The sequence below is a fragment of the Leopardus geoffroyi genome, chromosome D4 (genome assembly GCF_018350155.1).
Source record: "Leopardus geoffroyi isolate Oge1 chromosome D4, O.geoffroyi_Oge1_pat1.0, whole genome shotgun sequence".
NCBI classification, from domain to species: Eukaryota; Metazoa; Chordata; class Mammalia; order Carnivora; family Felidae; genus Leopardus; species Leopardus geoffroyi.
Window position 1 is genome coordinate 63,741,515 of NC_059342.1, and position 20,020 is coordinate 63,761,534.

The window sequence follows — 20,020 nt, forward strand, 5'->3', positions numbered from 1 at the left end:
TTTTTTTTTTTTTTTTTGGAAATGTCTGGCTGACCTTGTACCGATTTATTTGGCTTCTCTTTTAAATACCTGAACCCATGGTTCTTGTTATATCTTTTAGTCTCCTATCTTAATTATCCACTTTGATGGTTTCTTCCCCATTACATTGTAAAAGCAGAGCACTGCAATAAAAGATGTAGATTCTGACTATTTGTTTGCCTTAGGCAAATCACTTAGGACCTTTGGGTATTAGTTTCCATCTGTAAAAGAAAGGTATTGGCTGTTTTCAGTTTAAAAAATCTATGATCCAGTAATGAAGAATTACTGGGTAAAGTGTGTCTATTTTTGCAAACCCACAAGGGATTTATCTTTGGACTATCGGGAAAATAGCTTTGATTGGATCTTGAAGGATAGTCTGAAGTCCACCTCGTGACCAGCAATTAACACTTAAACTGAACACTGTTTTGTTTTTTTTATGTTTATTTTTGAGAGAGAGAGAGAGTGAGAATGGGGGAGGGACAGAGAGAGAGGGAGACACAGAATCTGAAACAGGCTCCAGGCTCTGAGCTGTCAGCACAGAGCCTGATGCAGGGCACGAACTCACGGACCGCGAGATCATGACCTGAGCCGAAGTCGGACGCTCAACCGACTGAGCCACCCAGACGCCCCTAAACCGAACATAGTTAATGAGAATCTCAGATACTATTGCTGTAATTTGAACAGCATTTCTTCTGCACTTGAGAATATTGCATATAGAAGAAAATGGAAATTCAGACATTTACTCATCAAAATAGCATCACATTTAAATATAAGACAAACTTGTGTTATTGCAAATTCCTATAGGAATGGGCACTCTTCAAGTGAAGGTAGGAGTCATTCAAATATCATGGTGAGTTCTAGTAGATGTGATGGCCTGGTTTGTGCCACAAGACACATGTAACAGTGCATTTCGTCACATCCTTCAAAGTAAGGCTTTATGAAGCATCAACATTATCAGCACTTTTTCCCTTACCTCAGTGACAGCAAAGCTTCTCTTTCCACAGGGAACCACCTTGTACCATTTGTCATGCAGCACATCCATGAACCCATGAGACTTGTACTGACTGATTAGCTCGGATATATTGGAGGTCAGTGGAGAGTTGGGTGGAAGACCAATGCCATATCCTAGAAGAAAATATAATCTCAGATCAGCTTTTCGCCTGAGAGGTACCTAAGAAGTTGCCACCACAATTGTGTGATGTTGCCATCAGACCTGGTAACAAGGGTAGGGTGAGCTTTCACTATCTTTCCTTCAAAGGATTCAGAGATGTCCAAGGTATGATTACCTTGGATCTGCTGCCTTTCTGAGAAGGAGAGGAGTCTGGAAAGGAGAGGAATGGGCTGCACACTGTGTTCTAGCGGCACATTGTATTCCAAGGCCTTCTGCCCCTCCCTTCAAGGTAATTTTTTTTAATGTTTATTTATTTTTGAGAGAGAGAACAGGAGAGGGGCAAAGAGAGAGGGAGACACAGAATCCAAAGCAGGATCCAGGCTCTGAGCTGTCAGCACAGAGCCTGACGTGGGGCTCGAACTCACAAACTGTGAGATCATGACCTGAGACGAAGTCAGATGTTTAACTGACTGAGCCACCCAGGCACCCCTACCCTTCAAGGTAATTTTGAGAAGCTATCTTTGAGGCCTTTACCAGGGCTAGGATTCCCTATCCACCTCTCCTAAACCCCTCCTCTGAACCTTGAACACACAAAATTGGATTAATTACTATCTCTTGTTTATGGCATTTTCTTATCATTGGTCACTTTTGTTAGTTTATTAATAATGAGACCATGTAAGCATTGAGCATTGAAACATCCACAAAAACATGTCAAAAAAAAAAAAAAAAAAAAAAAAGAGAGAGAGAGAGTCTGGTAATACCAAGTGTTGGAGAAGATGTAGGTCAGTAAGATGTAGGTCACTTACATGTTGCTTCTGTGAATACAAACTGATATAACCATTTTGGAAAATAGTTTTCTATTATTTTGTATAGTTAAACATTTACATGCTCTAACATGAGCAATTTTAAGTACATTCCTAAAAGCTCCTCCACAACCACATGGGATTATGTACCAGAATGTTCCTAGAGGCACTGTATGTAATAGCAAAAACTGAAAACAACCCAAATGTTTTTTAAAAATATTTATTTATTTTTGAGACAGAGGCAGAGTGCTCAAGAGGGGGAGAGGAGCAGAGAGCCAGAGGGAGCCAGAGGATAGATGTGGGGCTCCAACTCACGAACAGTGAGATCATGACCTCAAGGGAAGTCAGACACCTAACCAACTGAGCCACTCAGGTGCCCCCCAAATTTTCTTTGACAAGAGAATGAGTAAATAAATTGTGGAATGTTTACACAATTGTAGTATTATACAGTGTGAAACATATAAACTAGAACTACATGGGATAATATGGATGATTTCTAGCAATACTGAATAAGAAACCTCAGTCCCAGAAGATTCCAGCATGATTCCATTGTGTAAATGTAAACACATTCACAACAAAACAGTCTATTTTTAGGAATTCGTATGTATGTGGCAAAAGTATAGTTAGAAGAAAATCAAGGAAATGATAAGCCAAATATCCGGGACAGTGGTTATTTAAGGCAAGAGAGGCAGGGGGGAAGACTAAGGAGGAGCAAAAAGGTGGATGTAATGTGTTGTCAGAGTTTTATTTATCAGCATGGACTCTGTATTCTCACTCTGTGCGGCTTTACTTCCCTTCCAAGCTATTAATTCACTGTTCTTTTCTTTGATGAACCATGTGAAAAAGCTAATTAACCACATTTTGTCTTTAACTATTGGACAGCATGGTCAAAAAAAGATGTTTTGCCCTCAGGATGATTGAGGAAGATAAATTAAAGGTACAGCTAGCTCTTTTTTCACCGATAAAGACTAAAATGCTGTCAAGAATTCAAAGATGCTTCATGAAAACAAACGCTCGCTATAATTATTCCATCCTACAATTTATTTCCAAGGACATTAGCTTTTGTTGTTTTTTTATTGTGGATACACAAATCCTTTTTTAAAAAAATGAGGCTTGAGATACGTTTATAACCAATAAAAGACAAAAAAAAAAAATAATGCAGAAAAAATTTGAGTTTTAAAGAGCTGTATGGTGTTTTTCCCCTGATAATTTTGTTTGTTCCCTAACAATGGCAAGTCAAGGAAATGATGACAATGTCAAGAGCATGATTAGAATTTTCCATCCAAAAAGCTATTTTGAGTGCCTACTTTGTGCCTAGTAGTTTTGGTTTGAAAAGCAAGACTGACAAGAAAAGACTTTAAATAGGCAGCCTGTTCTTCTGCTGATGTTATCATTAAATAACATTTTTTATAATAGGTAACTATAAGGAAGTAAGCAGTTTTCTTTAGAAACTTTTATTATAATGAATGCTATTGACAACTCAGTTGTACATTCACTCATTCAGCCCTTATTTACATGTCAGACACAATAACGGTCAAGTGTCTAATAACATTCAATGACTGACTGACTCATGCAATCATTCATTCACTCATTCATTCACTGAACAAATATTTGAGTGAATAAGCACTGTGTTCAGTGGTCAGGATTCAGCAGTGAGCATGGCAGATATAGTCCCTGCGGTCATTGAGTATGTACCTTAACAGGGAGATAGTTTTCACTGCACCATGTAATGATTATACCATTACAAGTGAGATAAATGCCATGAGAGAGAACTGGGGCATATACAACATATAGCAGGAGGAATTGGAACTGTCTGGTAGAAATGGCTTGATGGTCAGGGTAAGTAGGCCAGGTTTGCTGAATATTACTGTATTTTCCCTGAGGCAGTAATTTTCCATGACAATTTCTAATGTGAATTGAGAGATGACTATATACCATGTTCTCTAATAAACTTTTTACGTACCTTACCCCATTTTGCACTTCATGCACTAGATTAATACTGTAAACTATGGTATACAGTTCAGTTAAATTACTCTGGAATTTAATAACAAGAACTAGAACATATTAAGCCCTACTGTGTACCAGATAATATTCCATATGTGTCTAGCCCTTATATGAACTTACGGCACAATACGTATTACTTAGAGACTTAAAGATTGAGTAAGTAAACTGCCCGAGGTCACAGAGCTCATAATTGTCAAAGCTAGCATTTGAAAGTAGGTCTGTTTGAGTCCAAAACCAGTGCTCTTTCCATTGTGTCCAGGACAGCATGTGAGCATGACAAGAGAATACATGGCTTATTTCCTCTTCAACACAGGCCCTACCACTACAGTTATATTGATGTCAACTCCCCAAACCAGGCAATTCAGTAAAAAAACACAATCATCTAAACTGGTGGTTTGTTTTTAGCAGACACAAGTATATATTATTCATAAGCAGATTTTGTTTATAAACTTTTCAATAAATTGTGTAAATATAGCATAAGCACAGCCCTAATAGGTATGTGATTGTACCTATATGAGGGAATTAATTAGCAAGGACACTCCCTGACTATATTGTTTCTCCTAAAAATCTTCTCAAAGCCAACAACTGCAGCCTAGGTTAGTGTAATAATGGCAGAACTGTTTTCAGTTCTCATTTGATAAGCATTTGTTGCACACCTATTCATCTGTTCATTAATTCCACAAACATGTTGAATGCTTATTCTGTGCCGAATATTCTGCCAAGGGCTGTGGAGACTTCCAAGTTAAGTCAGACACTAATTCTATCCTCATGAAGCTCATGGTGGTAAGGGGAAGAGGAGACAGACATAAATAAGTACATAATGTGGTAGAAAGTTATAGGACTTTTCTGGAAGACAAGGTAGATGATGCATAAATTCAACAAGGTAAAATATAAAAACCAAATGCGATGAGGAGGATGGATGGAACTCTATGGAGTTCAGAGGAATGCGATCTTGCTACCAGATGAGAAGGGTAAGAGGAGGCATCTTAGACTGATTCTTGAGAGTGGCATTTGGGGTAGATGAAACAAAATATATGATGCAAAATTTAAAAAGCTGAAATTAATACTTACGATGAATCTACATATTCTAAGAATAGTTTTTTGGCACTACAACAGAAGTATTAAAAACGCCTTGGGGAAAAAGCTATGTTGAATTTGCAGAGAGACATTTATAAAAAATTATTACATAGGAAATAATAAATATTAAATCACCCTATTCCATCATGTCAATTTGCAATTGACTGCTAAAAATAGATTACTGTCCTTTTTAATTTTCTATTTTAATATGTATATTGAGTATTGGCATTTAAATGATTATTGGCATTAATAATAATTATGAACCAATTAAAACAAACTATGCATACAGAACAAAGGGAGAAATAGGAAAAAAGTTAGTGGTGACTAGAAGAGGTATTTGTTAAAAGACATAAAAATCCACTTTATTCAGAAACATAAAATAGTAAAACCTTGAAGGTTTCATTTCTGTCCTTTTTATCAGTTGCTTTTCAAATTTGATTGTGTTCATTGGTCAAAGAATTCTGATCTTTAAATTGCTGACTCAACCTAGCAGCCTGAGTTGCTTTCATTATCATTAGAAACGTGGCTTTGCAATAAAGACGAGGTTGACTATTTTGTGGTTGATGGATGAAGCAAAATGGAATCCTTCAACCCTAAAGATGAAGGCATCAGGCACCCTGGAAATTGGATACAGCTTAATAGCCCAAGAGAACAATTTTCAGAACAGAATCCTGATCTTTTCCCCATGGATAAATCAGCTTTACTCAGCTAAGAGTAGTAGAAATATATTTTGGCTAGCAAATGTATAGTTAGAAATTCATAGACTAAAAGAATCTTCCTGAAATATAGTTGGGAAATAGATATTTTGAAAATGAGATCTTAGATAGGGTTAAAAAGACTTCAGGAAGAAAGGTTAATTCATTTTTGCTGTCTGTCCTTAGAATACTGTATTTAGCTACGCTGGGGCAATGGCCATTGAGAACACATTGTAATAGCCCCAGGTATAAGGAAGACTTTAAAAATAGGTTTCTCTTACCCCCAGAACATCAAAGTGGAGAGAGAAGTGTGTGGGAGAAGTTGAGATATGTGAAGGCTATCTATCCGGAATAATTTTATAGGGAATTGGTCTCAATCTATGAATTCAATATACCGGATGATAATAATTTATTGGGCACTATTTGCTTGTCCATGCTTTACCTGTATTATTTTACTTAACTTTCACAATAGCTCCACTCTAGATGTACTATTCATAAACCCATCATGCAGATGAGGAGCCTGGAGAACAGATGAAATGACCAGACCAATGGGGCACAGTAACAGTAGCTCTGTTCTAACCCAAGCGCTCAGACTCCAGCACCGTATTACGTATCAGCGGAAAGCAAGTAAAGGAACAAACTCAAAAACAGGCAAAGGTCTTTGGCAGAAAGGTCACAAATCATTACTGTGCAGTTCCATTACTCTTTCTTCTCATTTGACCTTTATTGTCAGCTAACTCCAATGCATAAATTTGGGACATGTATTCATTTATCTCAACACTTTCTTCTTTTCCAGAGCACCCTATATGTCTTTGTGTCCCTGATGTGTGGTATTTAATATGACGAAAGGCTTTCCACATGCTTCTGAATTCTTAATAGTTTTGGTTTGCTGTGCTGAGTCCTCAGGAAAAGGTTTCAAAATCAAAGTGAAGCCACTGGCTCACATTTGCCTCAGTTTTACCTTTTAAGCCTAAATAAATGCAGAATGGTGAAGCTGGGAGGGGGAATCAGTAGTCACAAGCAGTTGGTGTGATATCAATACTATATAAAGTGAAGGTACATTCAACATGAAGCAATCCAAGGACTGTTTTCCCTCTTAAGTTCTCAAAGCCATTTAAGCACTTGGGAAAGTAGGTGCAGACTCTCAGGATCCTTTGACGAACTACATCAGTAAGTGAATTAAGTACTTATTTCAGATTTAACCTAATGAGTTACATCATAGGTAATACATCATCTATTACATACCTGCTATAACACAGTTGATACAGATACATATATATAAAACATTTCTGTAAGCTAAAAGGGTAAGAATTGGTCATAAATTGCTTTCATGACATTTTTATATACCTATAAGGTCTGATTAATAAGTCCACATCTTTATAAGTTCAAGAAACATATATGTTCTTAAAGCATATAGTATTTTTTAAAATTGCATTGAGAGAAATATTCCCTAAAAAGTTAGAAGATTAATTTTTTTTTTAAAGCAGCAATCAAGACTTTTACTAGTACCTCGATCACACCGTTTTCTGTAACTTATAAGTATCCTCCCTTTGTGTTTTACCAAGTTCTGTTTGTAAGCTGTGAACTTGTTGGCAGGGGCAGTACTGAATTAAATTTTCTGATTTGCACCTCATCCAGACTAAACCAGCAATGTTTTTTTTTTTCCTTTTAAAATAAACCAACAATGATGAGAATGTTTTCTATTCAAATCTGTAGTCTTTCTGTTCTCTTGCAGAGAGAGCTCTTCATGCGCCATTTTGTCCTCATCCCCTTTGAAAACAATGTGGTATGTGGAGATGATGGGAACTGTAAGACACTAAGTCTCAGGAGCACAGATGGAAATGTAAACAGGAAACCAGTGGGGAGTTAATTGTGTGGCATCTGGCACTGGGGTCTAGCAGAGGCAAAAAGCCATCTCACCACTGTCTTTTGACAAGATAGGGTTGTACCCTGAAGACAAAGGTGGAGAATGGAGTCCCTCATTCTTATGCCCGCTACAAATGATTCATTGTTAGTAGCTGCTAAAGGCAGAAGGGACCTCAATTACCCAGTGCATCTAGGACAGAAAAAAAAATCTAACATCCCTTCCATATCCCCAGATGCCACAAAAAATGGGATTTTTTTCCATTGTTACGTCAAAATGGGTTTATATAATAAATGTTCTTTTGGTTTCTTGCTTTTCTTTTTCTTTTCTTTTTTTCTTTTCTTTTTTTTTTTCAGACTTTGCTATTTCAGACTGTAGTTTTAAGAGAAGACAACTACCACTAAATCTCTCTCTTCTTGAGTTCTATCCCTGGTTCAGGTGGAGGTCATTTTGCTTGGAGAAAAGATTGATTTCTCTTAGGAGAAGCTTGAAGAAACAGCATCAGCTCTTACATTCTCATTCATCACAAAAACAAAGACTGAAGTAAAAAATTTGCTGATACGTTTAGGGAAGACAGAAACCAACTGTGGCTGGGAAATTGGAATCAGAATAGTTTTGATACACTAGTTAACATATAGGAAAGAAGAGTTTTCTGGAAATAGGGCTTGTGCACCCCCATGGGACTGTTTCAAGTCAAAGTGTTTTCTGACAAGTGAGCATGGCTGTCTTGAGAGCCAGCATGTACTGTCAGAGAAGGGAAGCTGGGAATTGGGAGATGTGAAATTTGCTGGTTCAAACTATCAGCTCCATGTATCAACTGCTGTCCAGAATGAAAGGAGAGACTGACAAAGCAATCCTTCTTTGGTTCTGAAGTTTGACTGATTGGTTGATCACGTTGGGAGTCAAAATTTGCTGCCAGTGGGGAGAAAGGCAAACCTGAGGTCCCAAACAAGGTTTTGTTTAGGACTCTTAAAGGTTCCTAAGGTATAGAAGGAGATTTCTTTTTCTATTGTTTTCCCAGCTAGTGGAAAAGCATGTGTTTAGGAACCAGGAGGTTTAGACGATTATTCCAGGATAATCATCTAATTGTGTGATTATGTAAAAATGATGTAATGTCCCTGGATTTTCTTGTGGATAAAACAAGTAGATTGGAGTAAATCAACACGGAGGTCCTTCCAGTTATAGAATGCAATCATTCTAGTTTCGTGCCGGATTCATTAAAGGATTTGGTCATAAGAAAAAACAGGTTAAATGAAAATTGTTACACTGTCAGCTTATCACCCCTCTCAGATAATCTGAAGCAACATCATTTGGGTAACAGCAATGTTTTTTGTTGTTTTTTTTTTAGTAATTGGGAGAATAAATTTTTGTGGGGTAGGTGAAAAATAAATTCCTAAGTTCAGCAACTTAATAGCTAAGTGCTTATGAGTTGAAAATGAAAACAAGGGAAGATGAATAGCATTTTGCCTCTGACGTTTGCGTTTCTGACTTGCGAGGTTGGCAAACTGAGCACATCCTGTGTTAAAGGGAATCGAGAGTGACTGGCTAATACCTTCTATAGCAAATGGCTTCCCCACTGTTAGAAGTTTGCAGTCAGCATCTATTGACACTTCATAATCCAGAAGGGCTTTGTCCATGATGAAGGCGTCTAGTTTCTCTGGATCATTCCTATATTTAAGACCAAGAGAAGAAAAGAGAAAAATGATTCATTAATGGACAGAAAGGCTGACAGCTGGTTTTTGTTTAGGGGACAGAAACCTGGACACAAAGGGCAGCCCAATCTAGGTAGCTGCTGACTCAGCCTGTTGACAACTCCCTGACCCGTAGAGAACAGAGCAGGGGAAACAGATACTCTTCTAAGACAGCATGACATCTTTCCAATGGTTTATCTACCATTTCCTTTTATTACTACTAAATCCAACAACAAAGCCAGAGCGACTGTGAATTAAATGGAAAGGTTCATTTCTCTCTCTTTTTTAAATTAATTTATTTACTTTGAGAAAGAGAGAGAGCACAAGCAGGGGAGGGGTAGAGAGAGAAAGAGGGAGAAAGAATCCCTAGCAGGCTCTGCACTGTTAGCGTGGAGCCTTACACAGGACTCGAACTCATGAACCTTGAGACCATGAGCTGAGCCAAAACTAAGAGCTGGATTCTTAACTGACTGACCACCCAGGTGCCCCACGGTTCGTTTCTCTTACATTAACTGAATGACTCCTTTGTGCGAGACATGGTATTTATTATTCTCTGCACCCTATATCACTCATAATGACTCTGAAGTGGTTGGTATTATCCCATTCTAGCAGATGACAAGGCTCAGAGAGTCAAAGTACAGGTTGCATGCAGGTTGATCCAGGTTACATAGCTAGTAAGTATTGGAACCAGGTGGTCTCATTAATCAATATATGGAAAATTTTATTTCTTTCTGTTATGATCACTATCATATTCTTCAGAGATCAGACATCATTTCATATTTAGGAATTCATATTAAGGAAATACAAATATGAGATTTGGCACCCCTAGGGAAAAGATGGTTGAGGTCTCTTTAAAGCCCATGAGCTAGCATTCAATAAATAGGGAGGGGAAGCACAGGTAATAGATCTCAGTGATCTGCTTTATTAATATATCTCCAGAGAATCTCGTTTCACTCCCATCCTAGGAGGTGGTTCAGGCAAGAATCATTTAAGGTAGGTGTCCCTGGCCTGTATCAGTGAATCAGATGTGGACTGGGCTCAAGATGCCAACATATGCCTTGTGCGTTCTTCATGTGTTCTCATTTTTTGAATGTAGGCACAGAGATGGTGCAGAGGAAGAGGAAGATGTTTGAGCATTGGATGAGTTTCCATTTAGAAAGGAGGCAAGGAAGGAGGAGTTTCCAAAGTAACTATTTACAGTGTATGCAATGACTCTTGTTTTCAGCCACCTCAAATCCTTTTTGGAAAGTTATAGGACATACATCCATTTGAGAAAGGCTTTCCGACCCTCAGGGCTGTCCAACCATTTTGGCAAAGAGAACAACCCTTCTCTATTCCATCTGGGCTCAGTCATTCCTCTCTTAATTTTTTTTTTTCAACGTTTATTTATTTTTGGGACAGAGAGAGACAGAGCATGAACGGGGGAGGGGCAGAGAGAGAGGGAGACACAGAATTGGAAACAGGCTCCAGGCTCTGAGCCATCAGCCGAGAGCCCGACACAGGGCTCGAACTCACGGACCGTGAGATCGTGACCTGGCTGAAGTCAGACGCTTAACCGACTGCGCCACCCAGGCGCCCCTCAACTTCCCTTCTTAATGCCAATGACACTGCTTCCTCTTTTTACTCTTCCAGGAAGTGAACAGCTTATTCAAAATGCATTCCCTTTTCCAGGGGTATTGGATTTAAGTCGCAATGAGGACTGTCTTTAACGTTAACCAAAATAAAAAAACATCTCTCAGCTCCACAGCTGTGGGAAGCTTCAGAAAGGGTTGAGGATGTGAACTGTCTCCTAGGAGCTGATGATGAGGAACGTTAATGGAATCTTGGCAATAAAATAAAAATCAAGCTGAAAGATGTTTCTCCAATAAAAGTTTTACTGCCACAGAAACAGAATGTACCTTGGGAGCTACACAGCAACAAGTTACCATTTACCAACACTCTGCAAATATTTGAGGTAGCAATAACAATAGAAAAAAATTGGGGTTCAGTTTTTCTAACCAGTAATTGCTGAGGTCCAGTCTCAGTGGTATCCTTAAATAATTACTCTTGATTTTGGACTGCAAAGTGGAGTTAGTTATGACAGGTGTCTATGGCACAGGAAGGCAAGAAGCAATTAGCTCACAGACTCCCATGGGGCCCTGAATCACTGTGAGGATGTGGCTGGGTGTGATCCAGGTATAAGCAGCTTCTAGACTGGCTGAATCATCCTTACAGTTGGCAGGGCCCCTGGTTGTTTTTCCCATTATAGAATCCTGCTGTCTTTTTGAGAGTTCACTTAATAATACCCACACCACAAAATAATACATACACGACAATAATACGTATACTATAGGTGACTCTAGAGGTTGTGTTCTGCAGGTCAGGGCTCTGGGATATTGGGGCGGGGGCGGTAATACAAGGACTGTGGTTTCTTGGAGTCGTGGCCGAGAGCATACCCAGTGACTGGGCCAAAAGTGGAGAGAGAAGCCCAAAGATAAGGAGTCAGAGGGCATTAATGGTAAATTCTGCCTGTATAACAATTTCACCTACCTCCATCAGCGAACCACCTGGGGAGCTTATTAAAATGCAGTTTCTGAGATGGGATCTGACTGTCTGCATTTCTCACAAACTCCCAAGTGCTAACTGGAACATGGATGTTGCTGGAACATGGACTATTCTTTGAATATCAAGGACCTGCTTTTCTGTTATGGTTCCTAGACTGGCCTGCAGCAGTGATTGGATTCTAGGCACCTGGTTCTAATCCAGACTCTGCCACTTGCTAGTTAGATTACCATGGACAAGTTGCTTCTTTAAGGTCTCAGTGTCTTCATCTGTGTCTGCTTTTCTTTTATTTATTTATTTATTTATTTATTTATTTATTTATTTAACACCCAAATCAGTTAGCATATAGTGCAACAATGATTTGCTATATATAATCTATATATATAGATTATATTATATATAATTATATATATTATCTATATATAATATAGATATATTATATATAGATTATTATATATATAGCTACATATAATCTATGAGTGGATTCCTTAATGCCCCTTACCCATTTAGCCCATCCCCCACCCACCCCCTCCAGTAACCCTCTGTTTGTGCTCTATTTAACAGTCTCTTATGTTCTGTCCCCCTCCCTGTTTTTATATTATTTTTGCTTCCTTTATGTTCATCTGTTTTGTATCTTAAAGTCCTCATATGAGTGAAGTCATATGATATTTATCTTTCTCTGATTGACTAATTTCACTTAGCATAATACCCTCTAGTTCCATCCACGTAGTTGCAAATGGCAAGATTTCATTCTTTTTTTTAAAATTTTTCTAATGTATTAATGTATTTTTATTTATTTTTTGAAGGAGAGAGAGAGAGACAGAGCATGAGCAGGGGAGGAGCAGAGAGAGAGGGAGACACAGAATTAGGAGCAGGCTCTAGGCTCTATGCTGTCAGCACACAGCCCAACACGGGGCTCAAACCCACAAACTGTGAGATCATGACCTGAGCTGAAGTCGGATGCTCAACTGACTGAGCCACCCAGGCGCCCCAAGATTTCATTCTTTTTGATTGCCAAGTAATACTCCATTGTATATATATACCACATCTTCTTTATCCATTCATCCATTGATGGACATTTGGTCTCTTTCCATACTTTGGATATTGTTGACAGTGCTGCTATAAACATTGGGGTGCATGTGCCCCTTCGAAACAGCACCTGTATCCCTTGGATAAATACCTAGAGTGCAACTGTGGGGTCGTAGGGTAGTTCTATTTTTATTTTTTTGAGAAACCTCCATACTGTTTTCCAGAGTGGCTGTACCAGCTTGCATTCCCACCAGCAGTGCAAAAGAGATCCTCTTTCTCCACATTCTTGCAATATCTGTTGTTGCCTGAGTTGTTAATGTTAGCCATTTTGACAGGTGTGAGGTGGCATCTCATTGTGGTTTCGATTTGTATTTCCGTGATGATGAGTGATGTTGAGCATTTTTTCATGTGTCAGTTGTGTACCTGCTTTTCTAACGAGTTCATCTCTCCAGACTAGAGTGGAGACAACTCTGAGCACCAGGGCCTTCTCAGGTGAAGCTTCCAGAATAAATGAATAGCTTGAGTCAAGTGGACCTGGGGACTGCCACAGTAGTGGCTCATCTTGCTCTTTCACACTGCCAAAAGAGTCCAGTTTGTCAGATTACTATCTAGCTGGGAGCCACTGCCATCTCCCTGACATCTTACTCTCTCTCTCAGCCATGAATATGCTTGAAGTACAGAAGAGCACTGAAGAAGGGCTGGAAGGCAAAGGAGCACTACACTTTGTGTTACAGATGGACTCTAACATTTTAGTGTTCTTGCAAAACTGATAGTGCCATTTCCTAGTGCTTACACACCCTACAGAATGTTATAAATCTGAGAACCCAAGGCTTCCTCTCTAGACTCTGTAAAAAGTCTGTAAGTAGTTTTAGGGGCCTGTCACCAGAGTTCTTGAGAAACATAAAGCCCTTATGTCCCATGAAGCTATTTATTTATTTCTCTTATTTTTTTATAAAATTAATTTATTCTGGGGGGGAGAGAGAGAAAGACAGAGAATGAGCAGGGGAGGGGCAGAGGATCTGAGGTGGGCTCTGCACTGACAGCAGAAAGCCTGATGTGGGGCTTGAACTCACAAACTCTAAGATCATGACCTGAGCTGAAGTCAGATGCTTAACTGACTGAGCCACCCAGATGCCCCTATTTCCCTTCTTCCTTAAAAGAGAATTTGAAGTGGCAAGTCCCTTCATCCATTGGGAGGATTACTGTGGTTGACCATAGATAAACCAGTTTCCTGGGCAGCACAATTTTAGGGGTTGGAGGCTTGAATGTATGTCATTGTCCTGAGACCATCAGGCACAAGAGAGATGGGACTGCTCACCCTCATGCTGTGGTGCCTATCAGGAGCCATTCATCCCCTTCTCCCAGGCAGACTACATGAGTGAATCCCTAACTGCACCATCCTCCTTTGCATTCAGCTTCGTTGAATTACAGGCTCTGATAATCTGCCATGGCAATGTGATTGCTCTTGATTGCTTCTCATAAATTCTGATGAGAAGAATGCAGGCATGGGAATCATTGCCTTTTATCTTATTTCCTTTCTACAGGAAATCTCTAAGATAAATTCCATTTCCTTATGGCCAAAGGAGACAGTCCATGGGCTTAGAGATTCACCGTGCAGGGAAGGGTTGCCTTGGGACACTTTATCCTCTGGCCACATTCCCTGACTGTTTGATCATTTCAGCACCATTGTTTCCTCGGTGATGTCAAGCCAACATTTACTTCCCCCACCATCTGCTACGCTAATGACCCCACTGGCACTTTGAGCAAAGCTACTGCCAACTGGGGACTATGCAGGTAACTAGTAATCTAGGTCACATAATTAAATGCACACTATTCCATACTGCCTTCTCAATCTCACACAGTGTGAGGCATTACTGAACACAAAGTGGGTATATTTAGCTGTCATTTTAAAAAAGCAACACATAGGGGCGCCTGGGTGGCGCAGTCGGTTAAGCGTCCGACTTCAGCCAGGTCACGATCTCGCGGTCCGTGAGTTTGAGCCCCGCGTCAGGCTCTGGGCTGATGGCTCAGAGCCTGGAGCCTGTTTCCGATTCTGTGTCTCCCTCTCTCTCTGCCCCTCCCCCGTTCATGCTCTGTCTCTCTCTGTCCCAAAAATAAAATAAACGTTGAAAAAAAAAAAAAAAACAAAACCAAAAAACCAACACATACTATATATATTGGTAGCTAAGACTTCTCTTTCAGTGAGAACTTTTTGAACCCAAGAGGTTGACACTCACTTCAAAAACTCCACTCCATCAGGGGTAGCTGGGACGTTGTACCTTCTCATATACTCATGCATCTCTGGGAAGCTTTGCCTCACATAATCTTCAGCACTGCTTTCCCGGACAGTTCCAAAGCGGAAGCCTTGAGAGGGATGATGTAGCTATGAGGGAGGGGAAAAAAAAAAAAGATATTTAATATAAATTATTCTTAGAATTGTTTTCAAAATTTTCTTCTTCCATCATTCTTTGGGACCTAATAGTGATTTAGAATTTTCCAAACACACATCGTCATTAACATGTACATAGAAATGTGCAGATACGTACCTGCTCTTTCATATCCTAGCTTTCACATAAGTAATTGTTCCAACTTCAGAAGCAAATGTATGGAAACAACGGACATAAAACAATTTTTTACTTTATGTTGAGAACCTATCAAAATTCTTCAGACACTGTATAAACTGGCATGTGGAGTCAGCCTATTATAAATTGCATATCAGACAAAGGTATAAAGATAATAAATTAAAGGTTGTGCTCCTTGGTTAGAACTACACAAAGGCCAAGATAAAACCTTGCATCTTGAGGGGTGCCTGGGTGGCTCAGTTGGTTAAGCGTCTGACTTTGGCTCAGGTCAAGACCTCACGGTTCGTGGGTTCAAGCCCTGCGTTGGGCTCCGTGCTGGCAGCTCTCAGAGCCCAGAGGATGCTTCGGCTTCTGTGTCTCCCTCTCTCTCTAGCCATCTCCTGCTCATGCTCTGTCTCTCTCTCAAAAATAAATAAATGTTAAAAAAATTTTTAACAACAACAAGAACAACAACAACAAACCCTTGGATCTTGAGATTGAAATATGCCCGATCCAAAGCAGTGAATACATCTGTTTATCTGTTTTATGCTATATTTTAGGTTTGTTGAATTTATATTTGGTATAATTATGAAATTATCTCTTTCCTTTATTTTTTTTTTTTTAATTTTTTTTTCAACGTTTATTTATTTTTGGGACAGAGAGAGACAGAGCATGAACGGGGGAGGGGCAGAGAGAGAGGGAGACACAGAATCGGAAACAGGCTCCAGGCTCCGAGCCATCAGCCCAGAGCCTGACGCGGGGCTCGAACTCACGGACCGCGAGATCGTGACCTGGCTGAAGTCGGACGCTTAACCGACTGCGCCACCCAGGCGCCCCATCTCTTTCCTTTAGATAACTGTATTTTTCAGTGCTGAATCATGCTGTATACTTGCTCAAATGGAATGGGATGTGGGACAGTTAGGAGCCACAGAGGAGAAGGGGAGCAGGGGTAGACACACTATTAATAGTTCTCACACTAATATAGTGCACAACCTTGCAGTGGGGAGAAGTAGCACCCTGGGAGCTCTGCAGAGGCTTTCTGTCACCAAGGATAATAAAGATACAGCACGTGCAACACTATTTTTCATGAAAGTTGTACAGAAGTATTAATGTAGCATCTAAATTTAAGATTATTTCCAATATAAGATTGAACTGGGATTGGGCCACGTTATAAAAATAGTTGAATATCCTGTAGTCAGCAGTATTTTAGAGATGACACTTCTCCACAACTGTTAAATTATAGTTCCCGTACTTTGTATTCTGCTTCATGTTAACATATTTGATATTATTGATTCTGACATGAAGTCCTGGGACAGGAATCCATGGTTGGGCTTCATGAAGTTTATAAAACTCCTGAAATTGTAGGCAGCATTTTATTTTTTTAAATAATTTTTTAATGTTTATTTATTTTTGAGAAACAGAGAGACAAAGCACTAGTGGGCGAGGGGCAGAGAGAGAGGGAGACACAGAATCTGAAGCAGGATCTGGGCTCTGAGCTGCCAGCACAGAGCCCAACATGGGGCTTGAACCCATGAGCCATGAGATCATGACCTGAGCCAAAGTTGATTGCTTTACTGACTGAACCACCCAGGTGCCCCAGGCAACATTTTATTTAAATAGGTAATTTTCTTTGATGAAGAAAATAATACAGTTTCTTTTTTTTTTTTAAGTTTATTTTGAGAGAGCCAGAGAAAGAGAGAGAGAGAGAACACAAGCAGGGAAGGGGTAGAGAGAGAGAATACCAAGCAGGCTCCACATTGTCAGTACAGAGGCCCACACGGGGCTTGAACTCATGAACCATGAGATCATGACTTGAGCAGAAATAAAGAGTTGGACAGTTAACCAACTGAGCCACCCAGGCACCCCTCTTTTTTTTTGTTTACAGTTTTATTTATTTTTTAATAAATTAGGCTTTCAGGTTGTCAATAATGCCAAAAGGTTAAGGACTCACTAAATATGGTAACAACTTATATTTAAGATGAATTAGTTTTGTAACATGATAAAAATCTAACAATATGGCAATAAAATAAATAATAAACAAATTACATGGCCATCCTTATAGGATATTATGCAATGTATAATCATGTTTTAAAGCATATATATATATATATATATATATATATATATGTATATATATATATATTATTGGAGAGAGAGATCATGAGCTGGGAGAGGGGCAGAGGGAGAGATAGAGATTGAGATCAAGATTAAGAAGGAAAGAGAGAGAGAGAGAGAGAGAGAGAGAGAGAGAGAGAGAGAGAATCTTAAGCAGGCTCCATGCTCATGGAGTTTGACATGGGGCTCAATCCAATGACCCTGGGATCATGAGCTGAGCCAAAATCAAGAGCTGGATGTTCAACCGACTGAATTGCCCTTGAACCACCCAGATGCCCTTGAAGCGTATTTAATAAAACAATACAAATGCTCGTATGACAAATGGAGAAAAAGCTTTTGTATGGTATGATCAAATTAAATATCTATATAGTTACTTTAAATGTTGTGATCCTCAACATATATCATATATGTTACACACACACACATACACACAGACACACACAGACACACACACACTTTGGAAGAAAATGTATCAAGATGCTAACAATGGTCATCCCATTGCTGGTGAAATTACAGGGGTACTTATTTATTTATAGACTTACAGAAGTATGCCTCATGTCTATAACTAGAGAAAAGTTTATTTTATGATCAGTGAAACAAATTCCTCACTAATTTATTCAACATTTATTGAGGGCCTACTTTGTACGACTTTCAAAGTTATTGGGGCCACAGAGGTAGAAACCTGCAATCATTCCCACATAGGGGAATGTGGTGGTTTATGTTATATTTTGCAGATCTCACTGTTGAGTAGGTGATAAAGCATAAGGCATGGTTTTAATGTAACTGTCCATACACTAAACAAATTCTAATGTTCTCTGCCAGCATAACCTTAATGAGGCACCAACAATAACAGTAGCTAATATTTACTGAATATTTATTATGTGCCAAACATGTTTTACATGCATTATCTTGTTTATTCCTCATAGCAGCTTCATGAAGGGGGCACTATTATTACTTCCTTAAATTTTTTTTTTTTTTAACATTTATTCATTTTTTAGAGAGAGAGAGAGAGTGGAGGAGGGGCAGAGAGAGGGAGACAATAGAATCTGAAGCCCAATTCTCTGAGCTGTCAGCACAGAGCCTGACTCAGGACTCAAACTCACAAACCGTGAGATCATGACCTGTGCTGAAGTTGGATGCTTAACCAACTGAGCCACCAAGGCGCCCCTATTACTTCCTTTTTAAAGATCAGTGATATGAAGCTTAGAGAAGCAAAGTAACTGGCATAAGATCACACAGTTACAAGCAGAAGGGACTGAGTTAGAACCCAAGCCTGTCTGATTCCGAAGCCCATGCTTAACCGACTGAGCCACCCAGGCGCCCCCCCCTTTAAAAAAATTTTTTTTAAATATTTATTTATTTATTTTTGAGACAGAGAGAGACAGAGCATGAACAGGGGAGGGTCAGAGAGAGAGGGAGACACAGACTCTGAAACAGGCTCCAGGCTCTGAGCTGTCAGCACAGAGCCCGACGCGGGGCTCGAACCCATGGACCGTGAGATCATGACCTGAGCCGAAGTCGGATGCTTAACCGACTGCCGAAGCCCATGCTATTATTAACCTGCCTTGTGGCTCATGGCAGCAACTGGAGAGAAGATGCTTATTACAATAAACTCACTAGTCTTTTAAAATATTCTCAGGGCACCTAAGCATCTGACTCTTGATTTCGGCTCAGGTCATAATCTCACACTTCGTGAGTTTAAACCCTGTGTTGGGCTCCTAGCTGACAGCCCGGAGCCTGCTTGGTATTTTCTCTCTCCCTGCACCTCCCCCACTTGCATGCATGCTCTCTTTCTCAAAATAAATCAATACACATTTAAAATATTCTCCTTAAGCCTTAGGCCCCTCTTGGCATTCTCACAGTTGCAAATTGCAGCCCTGTGGCTTGAGCAAGGCAAAGCTAACAGCATTCTGTCTGCTCAACACCTACTCATTTTTTAAGGCCCAGACCAAGTCTTTCTATCTGAAATCTTTGGTCTTAACTAGCTTCACCGTCCTATCTAGAACAAAACCATAAACAGTTTACTCTTTATCTGTGCTGGTATAGCACCTTGCATGTATATAATATGTAGTCTAGCTGTTTATTTAACCATCTTCCACTCTTCTTGTGCATTACTTCCTTTGGTTCTCCCAAGAAACTTATGAGGTATTTTTATTTTCTTCCTTTTATAGATGAAGACACTACTGATTAGATAGTTTGTCATTTGCCCAAGGTCATAGAGCTAGTAAATTTCAGACATGGATTTGAATGTAGGCAGTCTGATGGAAAACAGTGACTTTTTGAACAATGTGAACACTGCTTCTGATACTATGTCATACTGACTCTTGTGTGGCAAGAGTGTGGTCATTACAAAACTTGTGACTTAAGTGCCTGGCTCTAAATATTTTTAATTCTCAGGGCACCTGGGTGGCTTGGTCGGTTGAGCGTCTGACTTCGGCTCAGGTCATGATCTCACAGTCTGTGGGTTCGAGCCCCGTGTCGGGCTCTGTGCTGACAGCTCAGAGCCTGGAG

At 39.6% G+C, this 20,020-nt stretch overlaps 1 protein-coding gene across 1 annotated transcript in view; it reads right to left on the reverse strand.

Annotated features, from left to right (window-relative positions):
- The window catches only part of GRIN3A (glutamate ionotropic receptor NMDA type subunit 3A), a 171,529-nt gene that overhangs the window by 42,968 nt on the left and 108,541 nt on the right, over window positions 1–20,020 (reverse strand). The window contains 3 exon segments of the mRNA XM_045469916.1: window positions 992–1,143; window positions 9,125–9,240; window positions 15,071–15,216. Coding sequence (XP_045325872.1) covers window positions 992–1,143; window positions 9,125–9,240; window positions 15,071–15,216 — 414 coding nt within the window.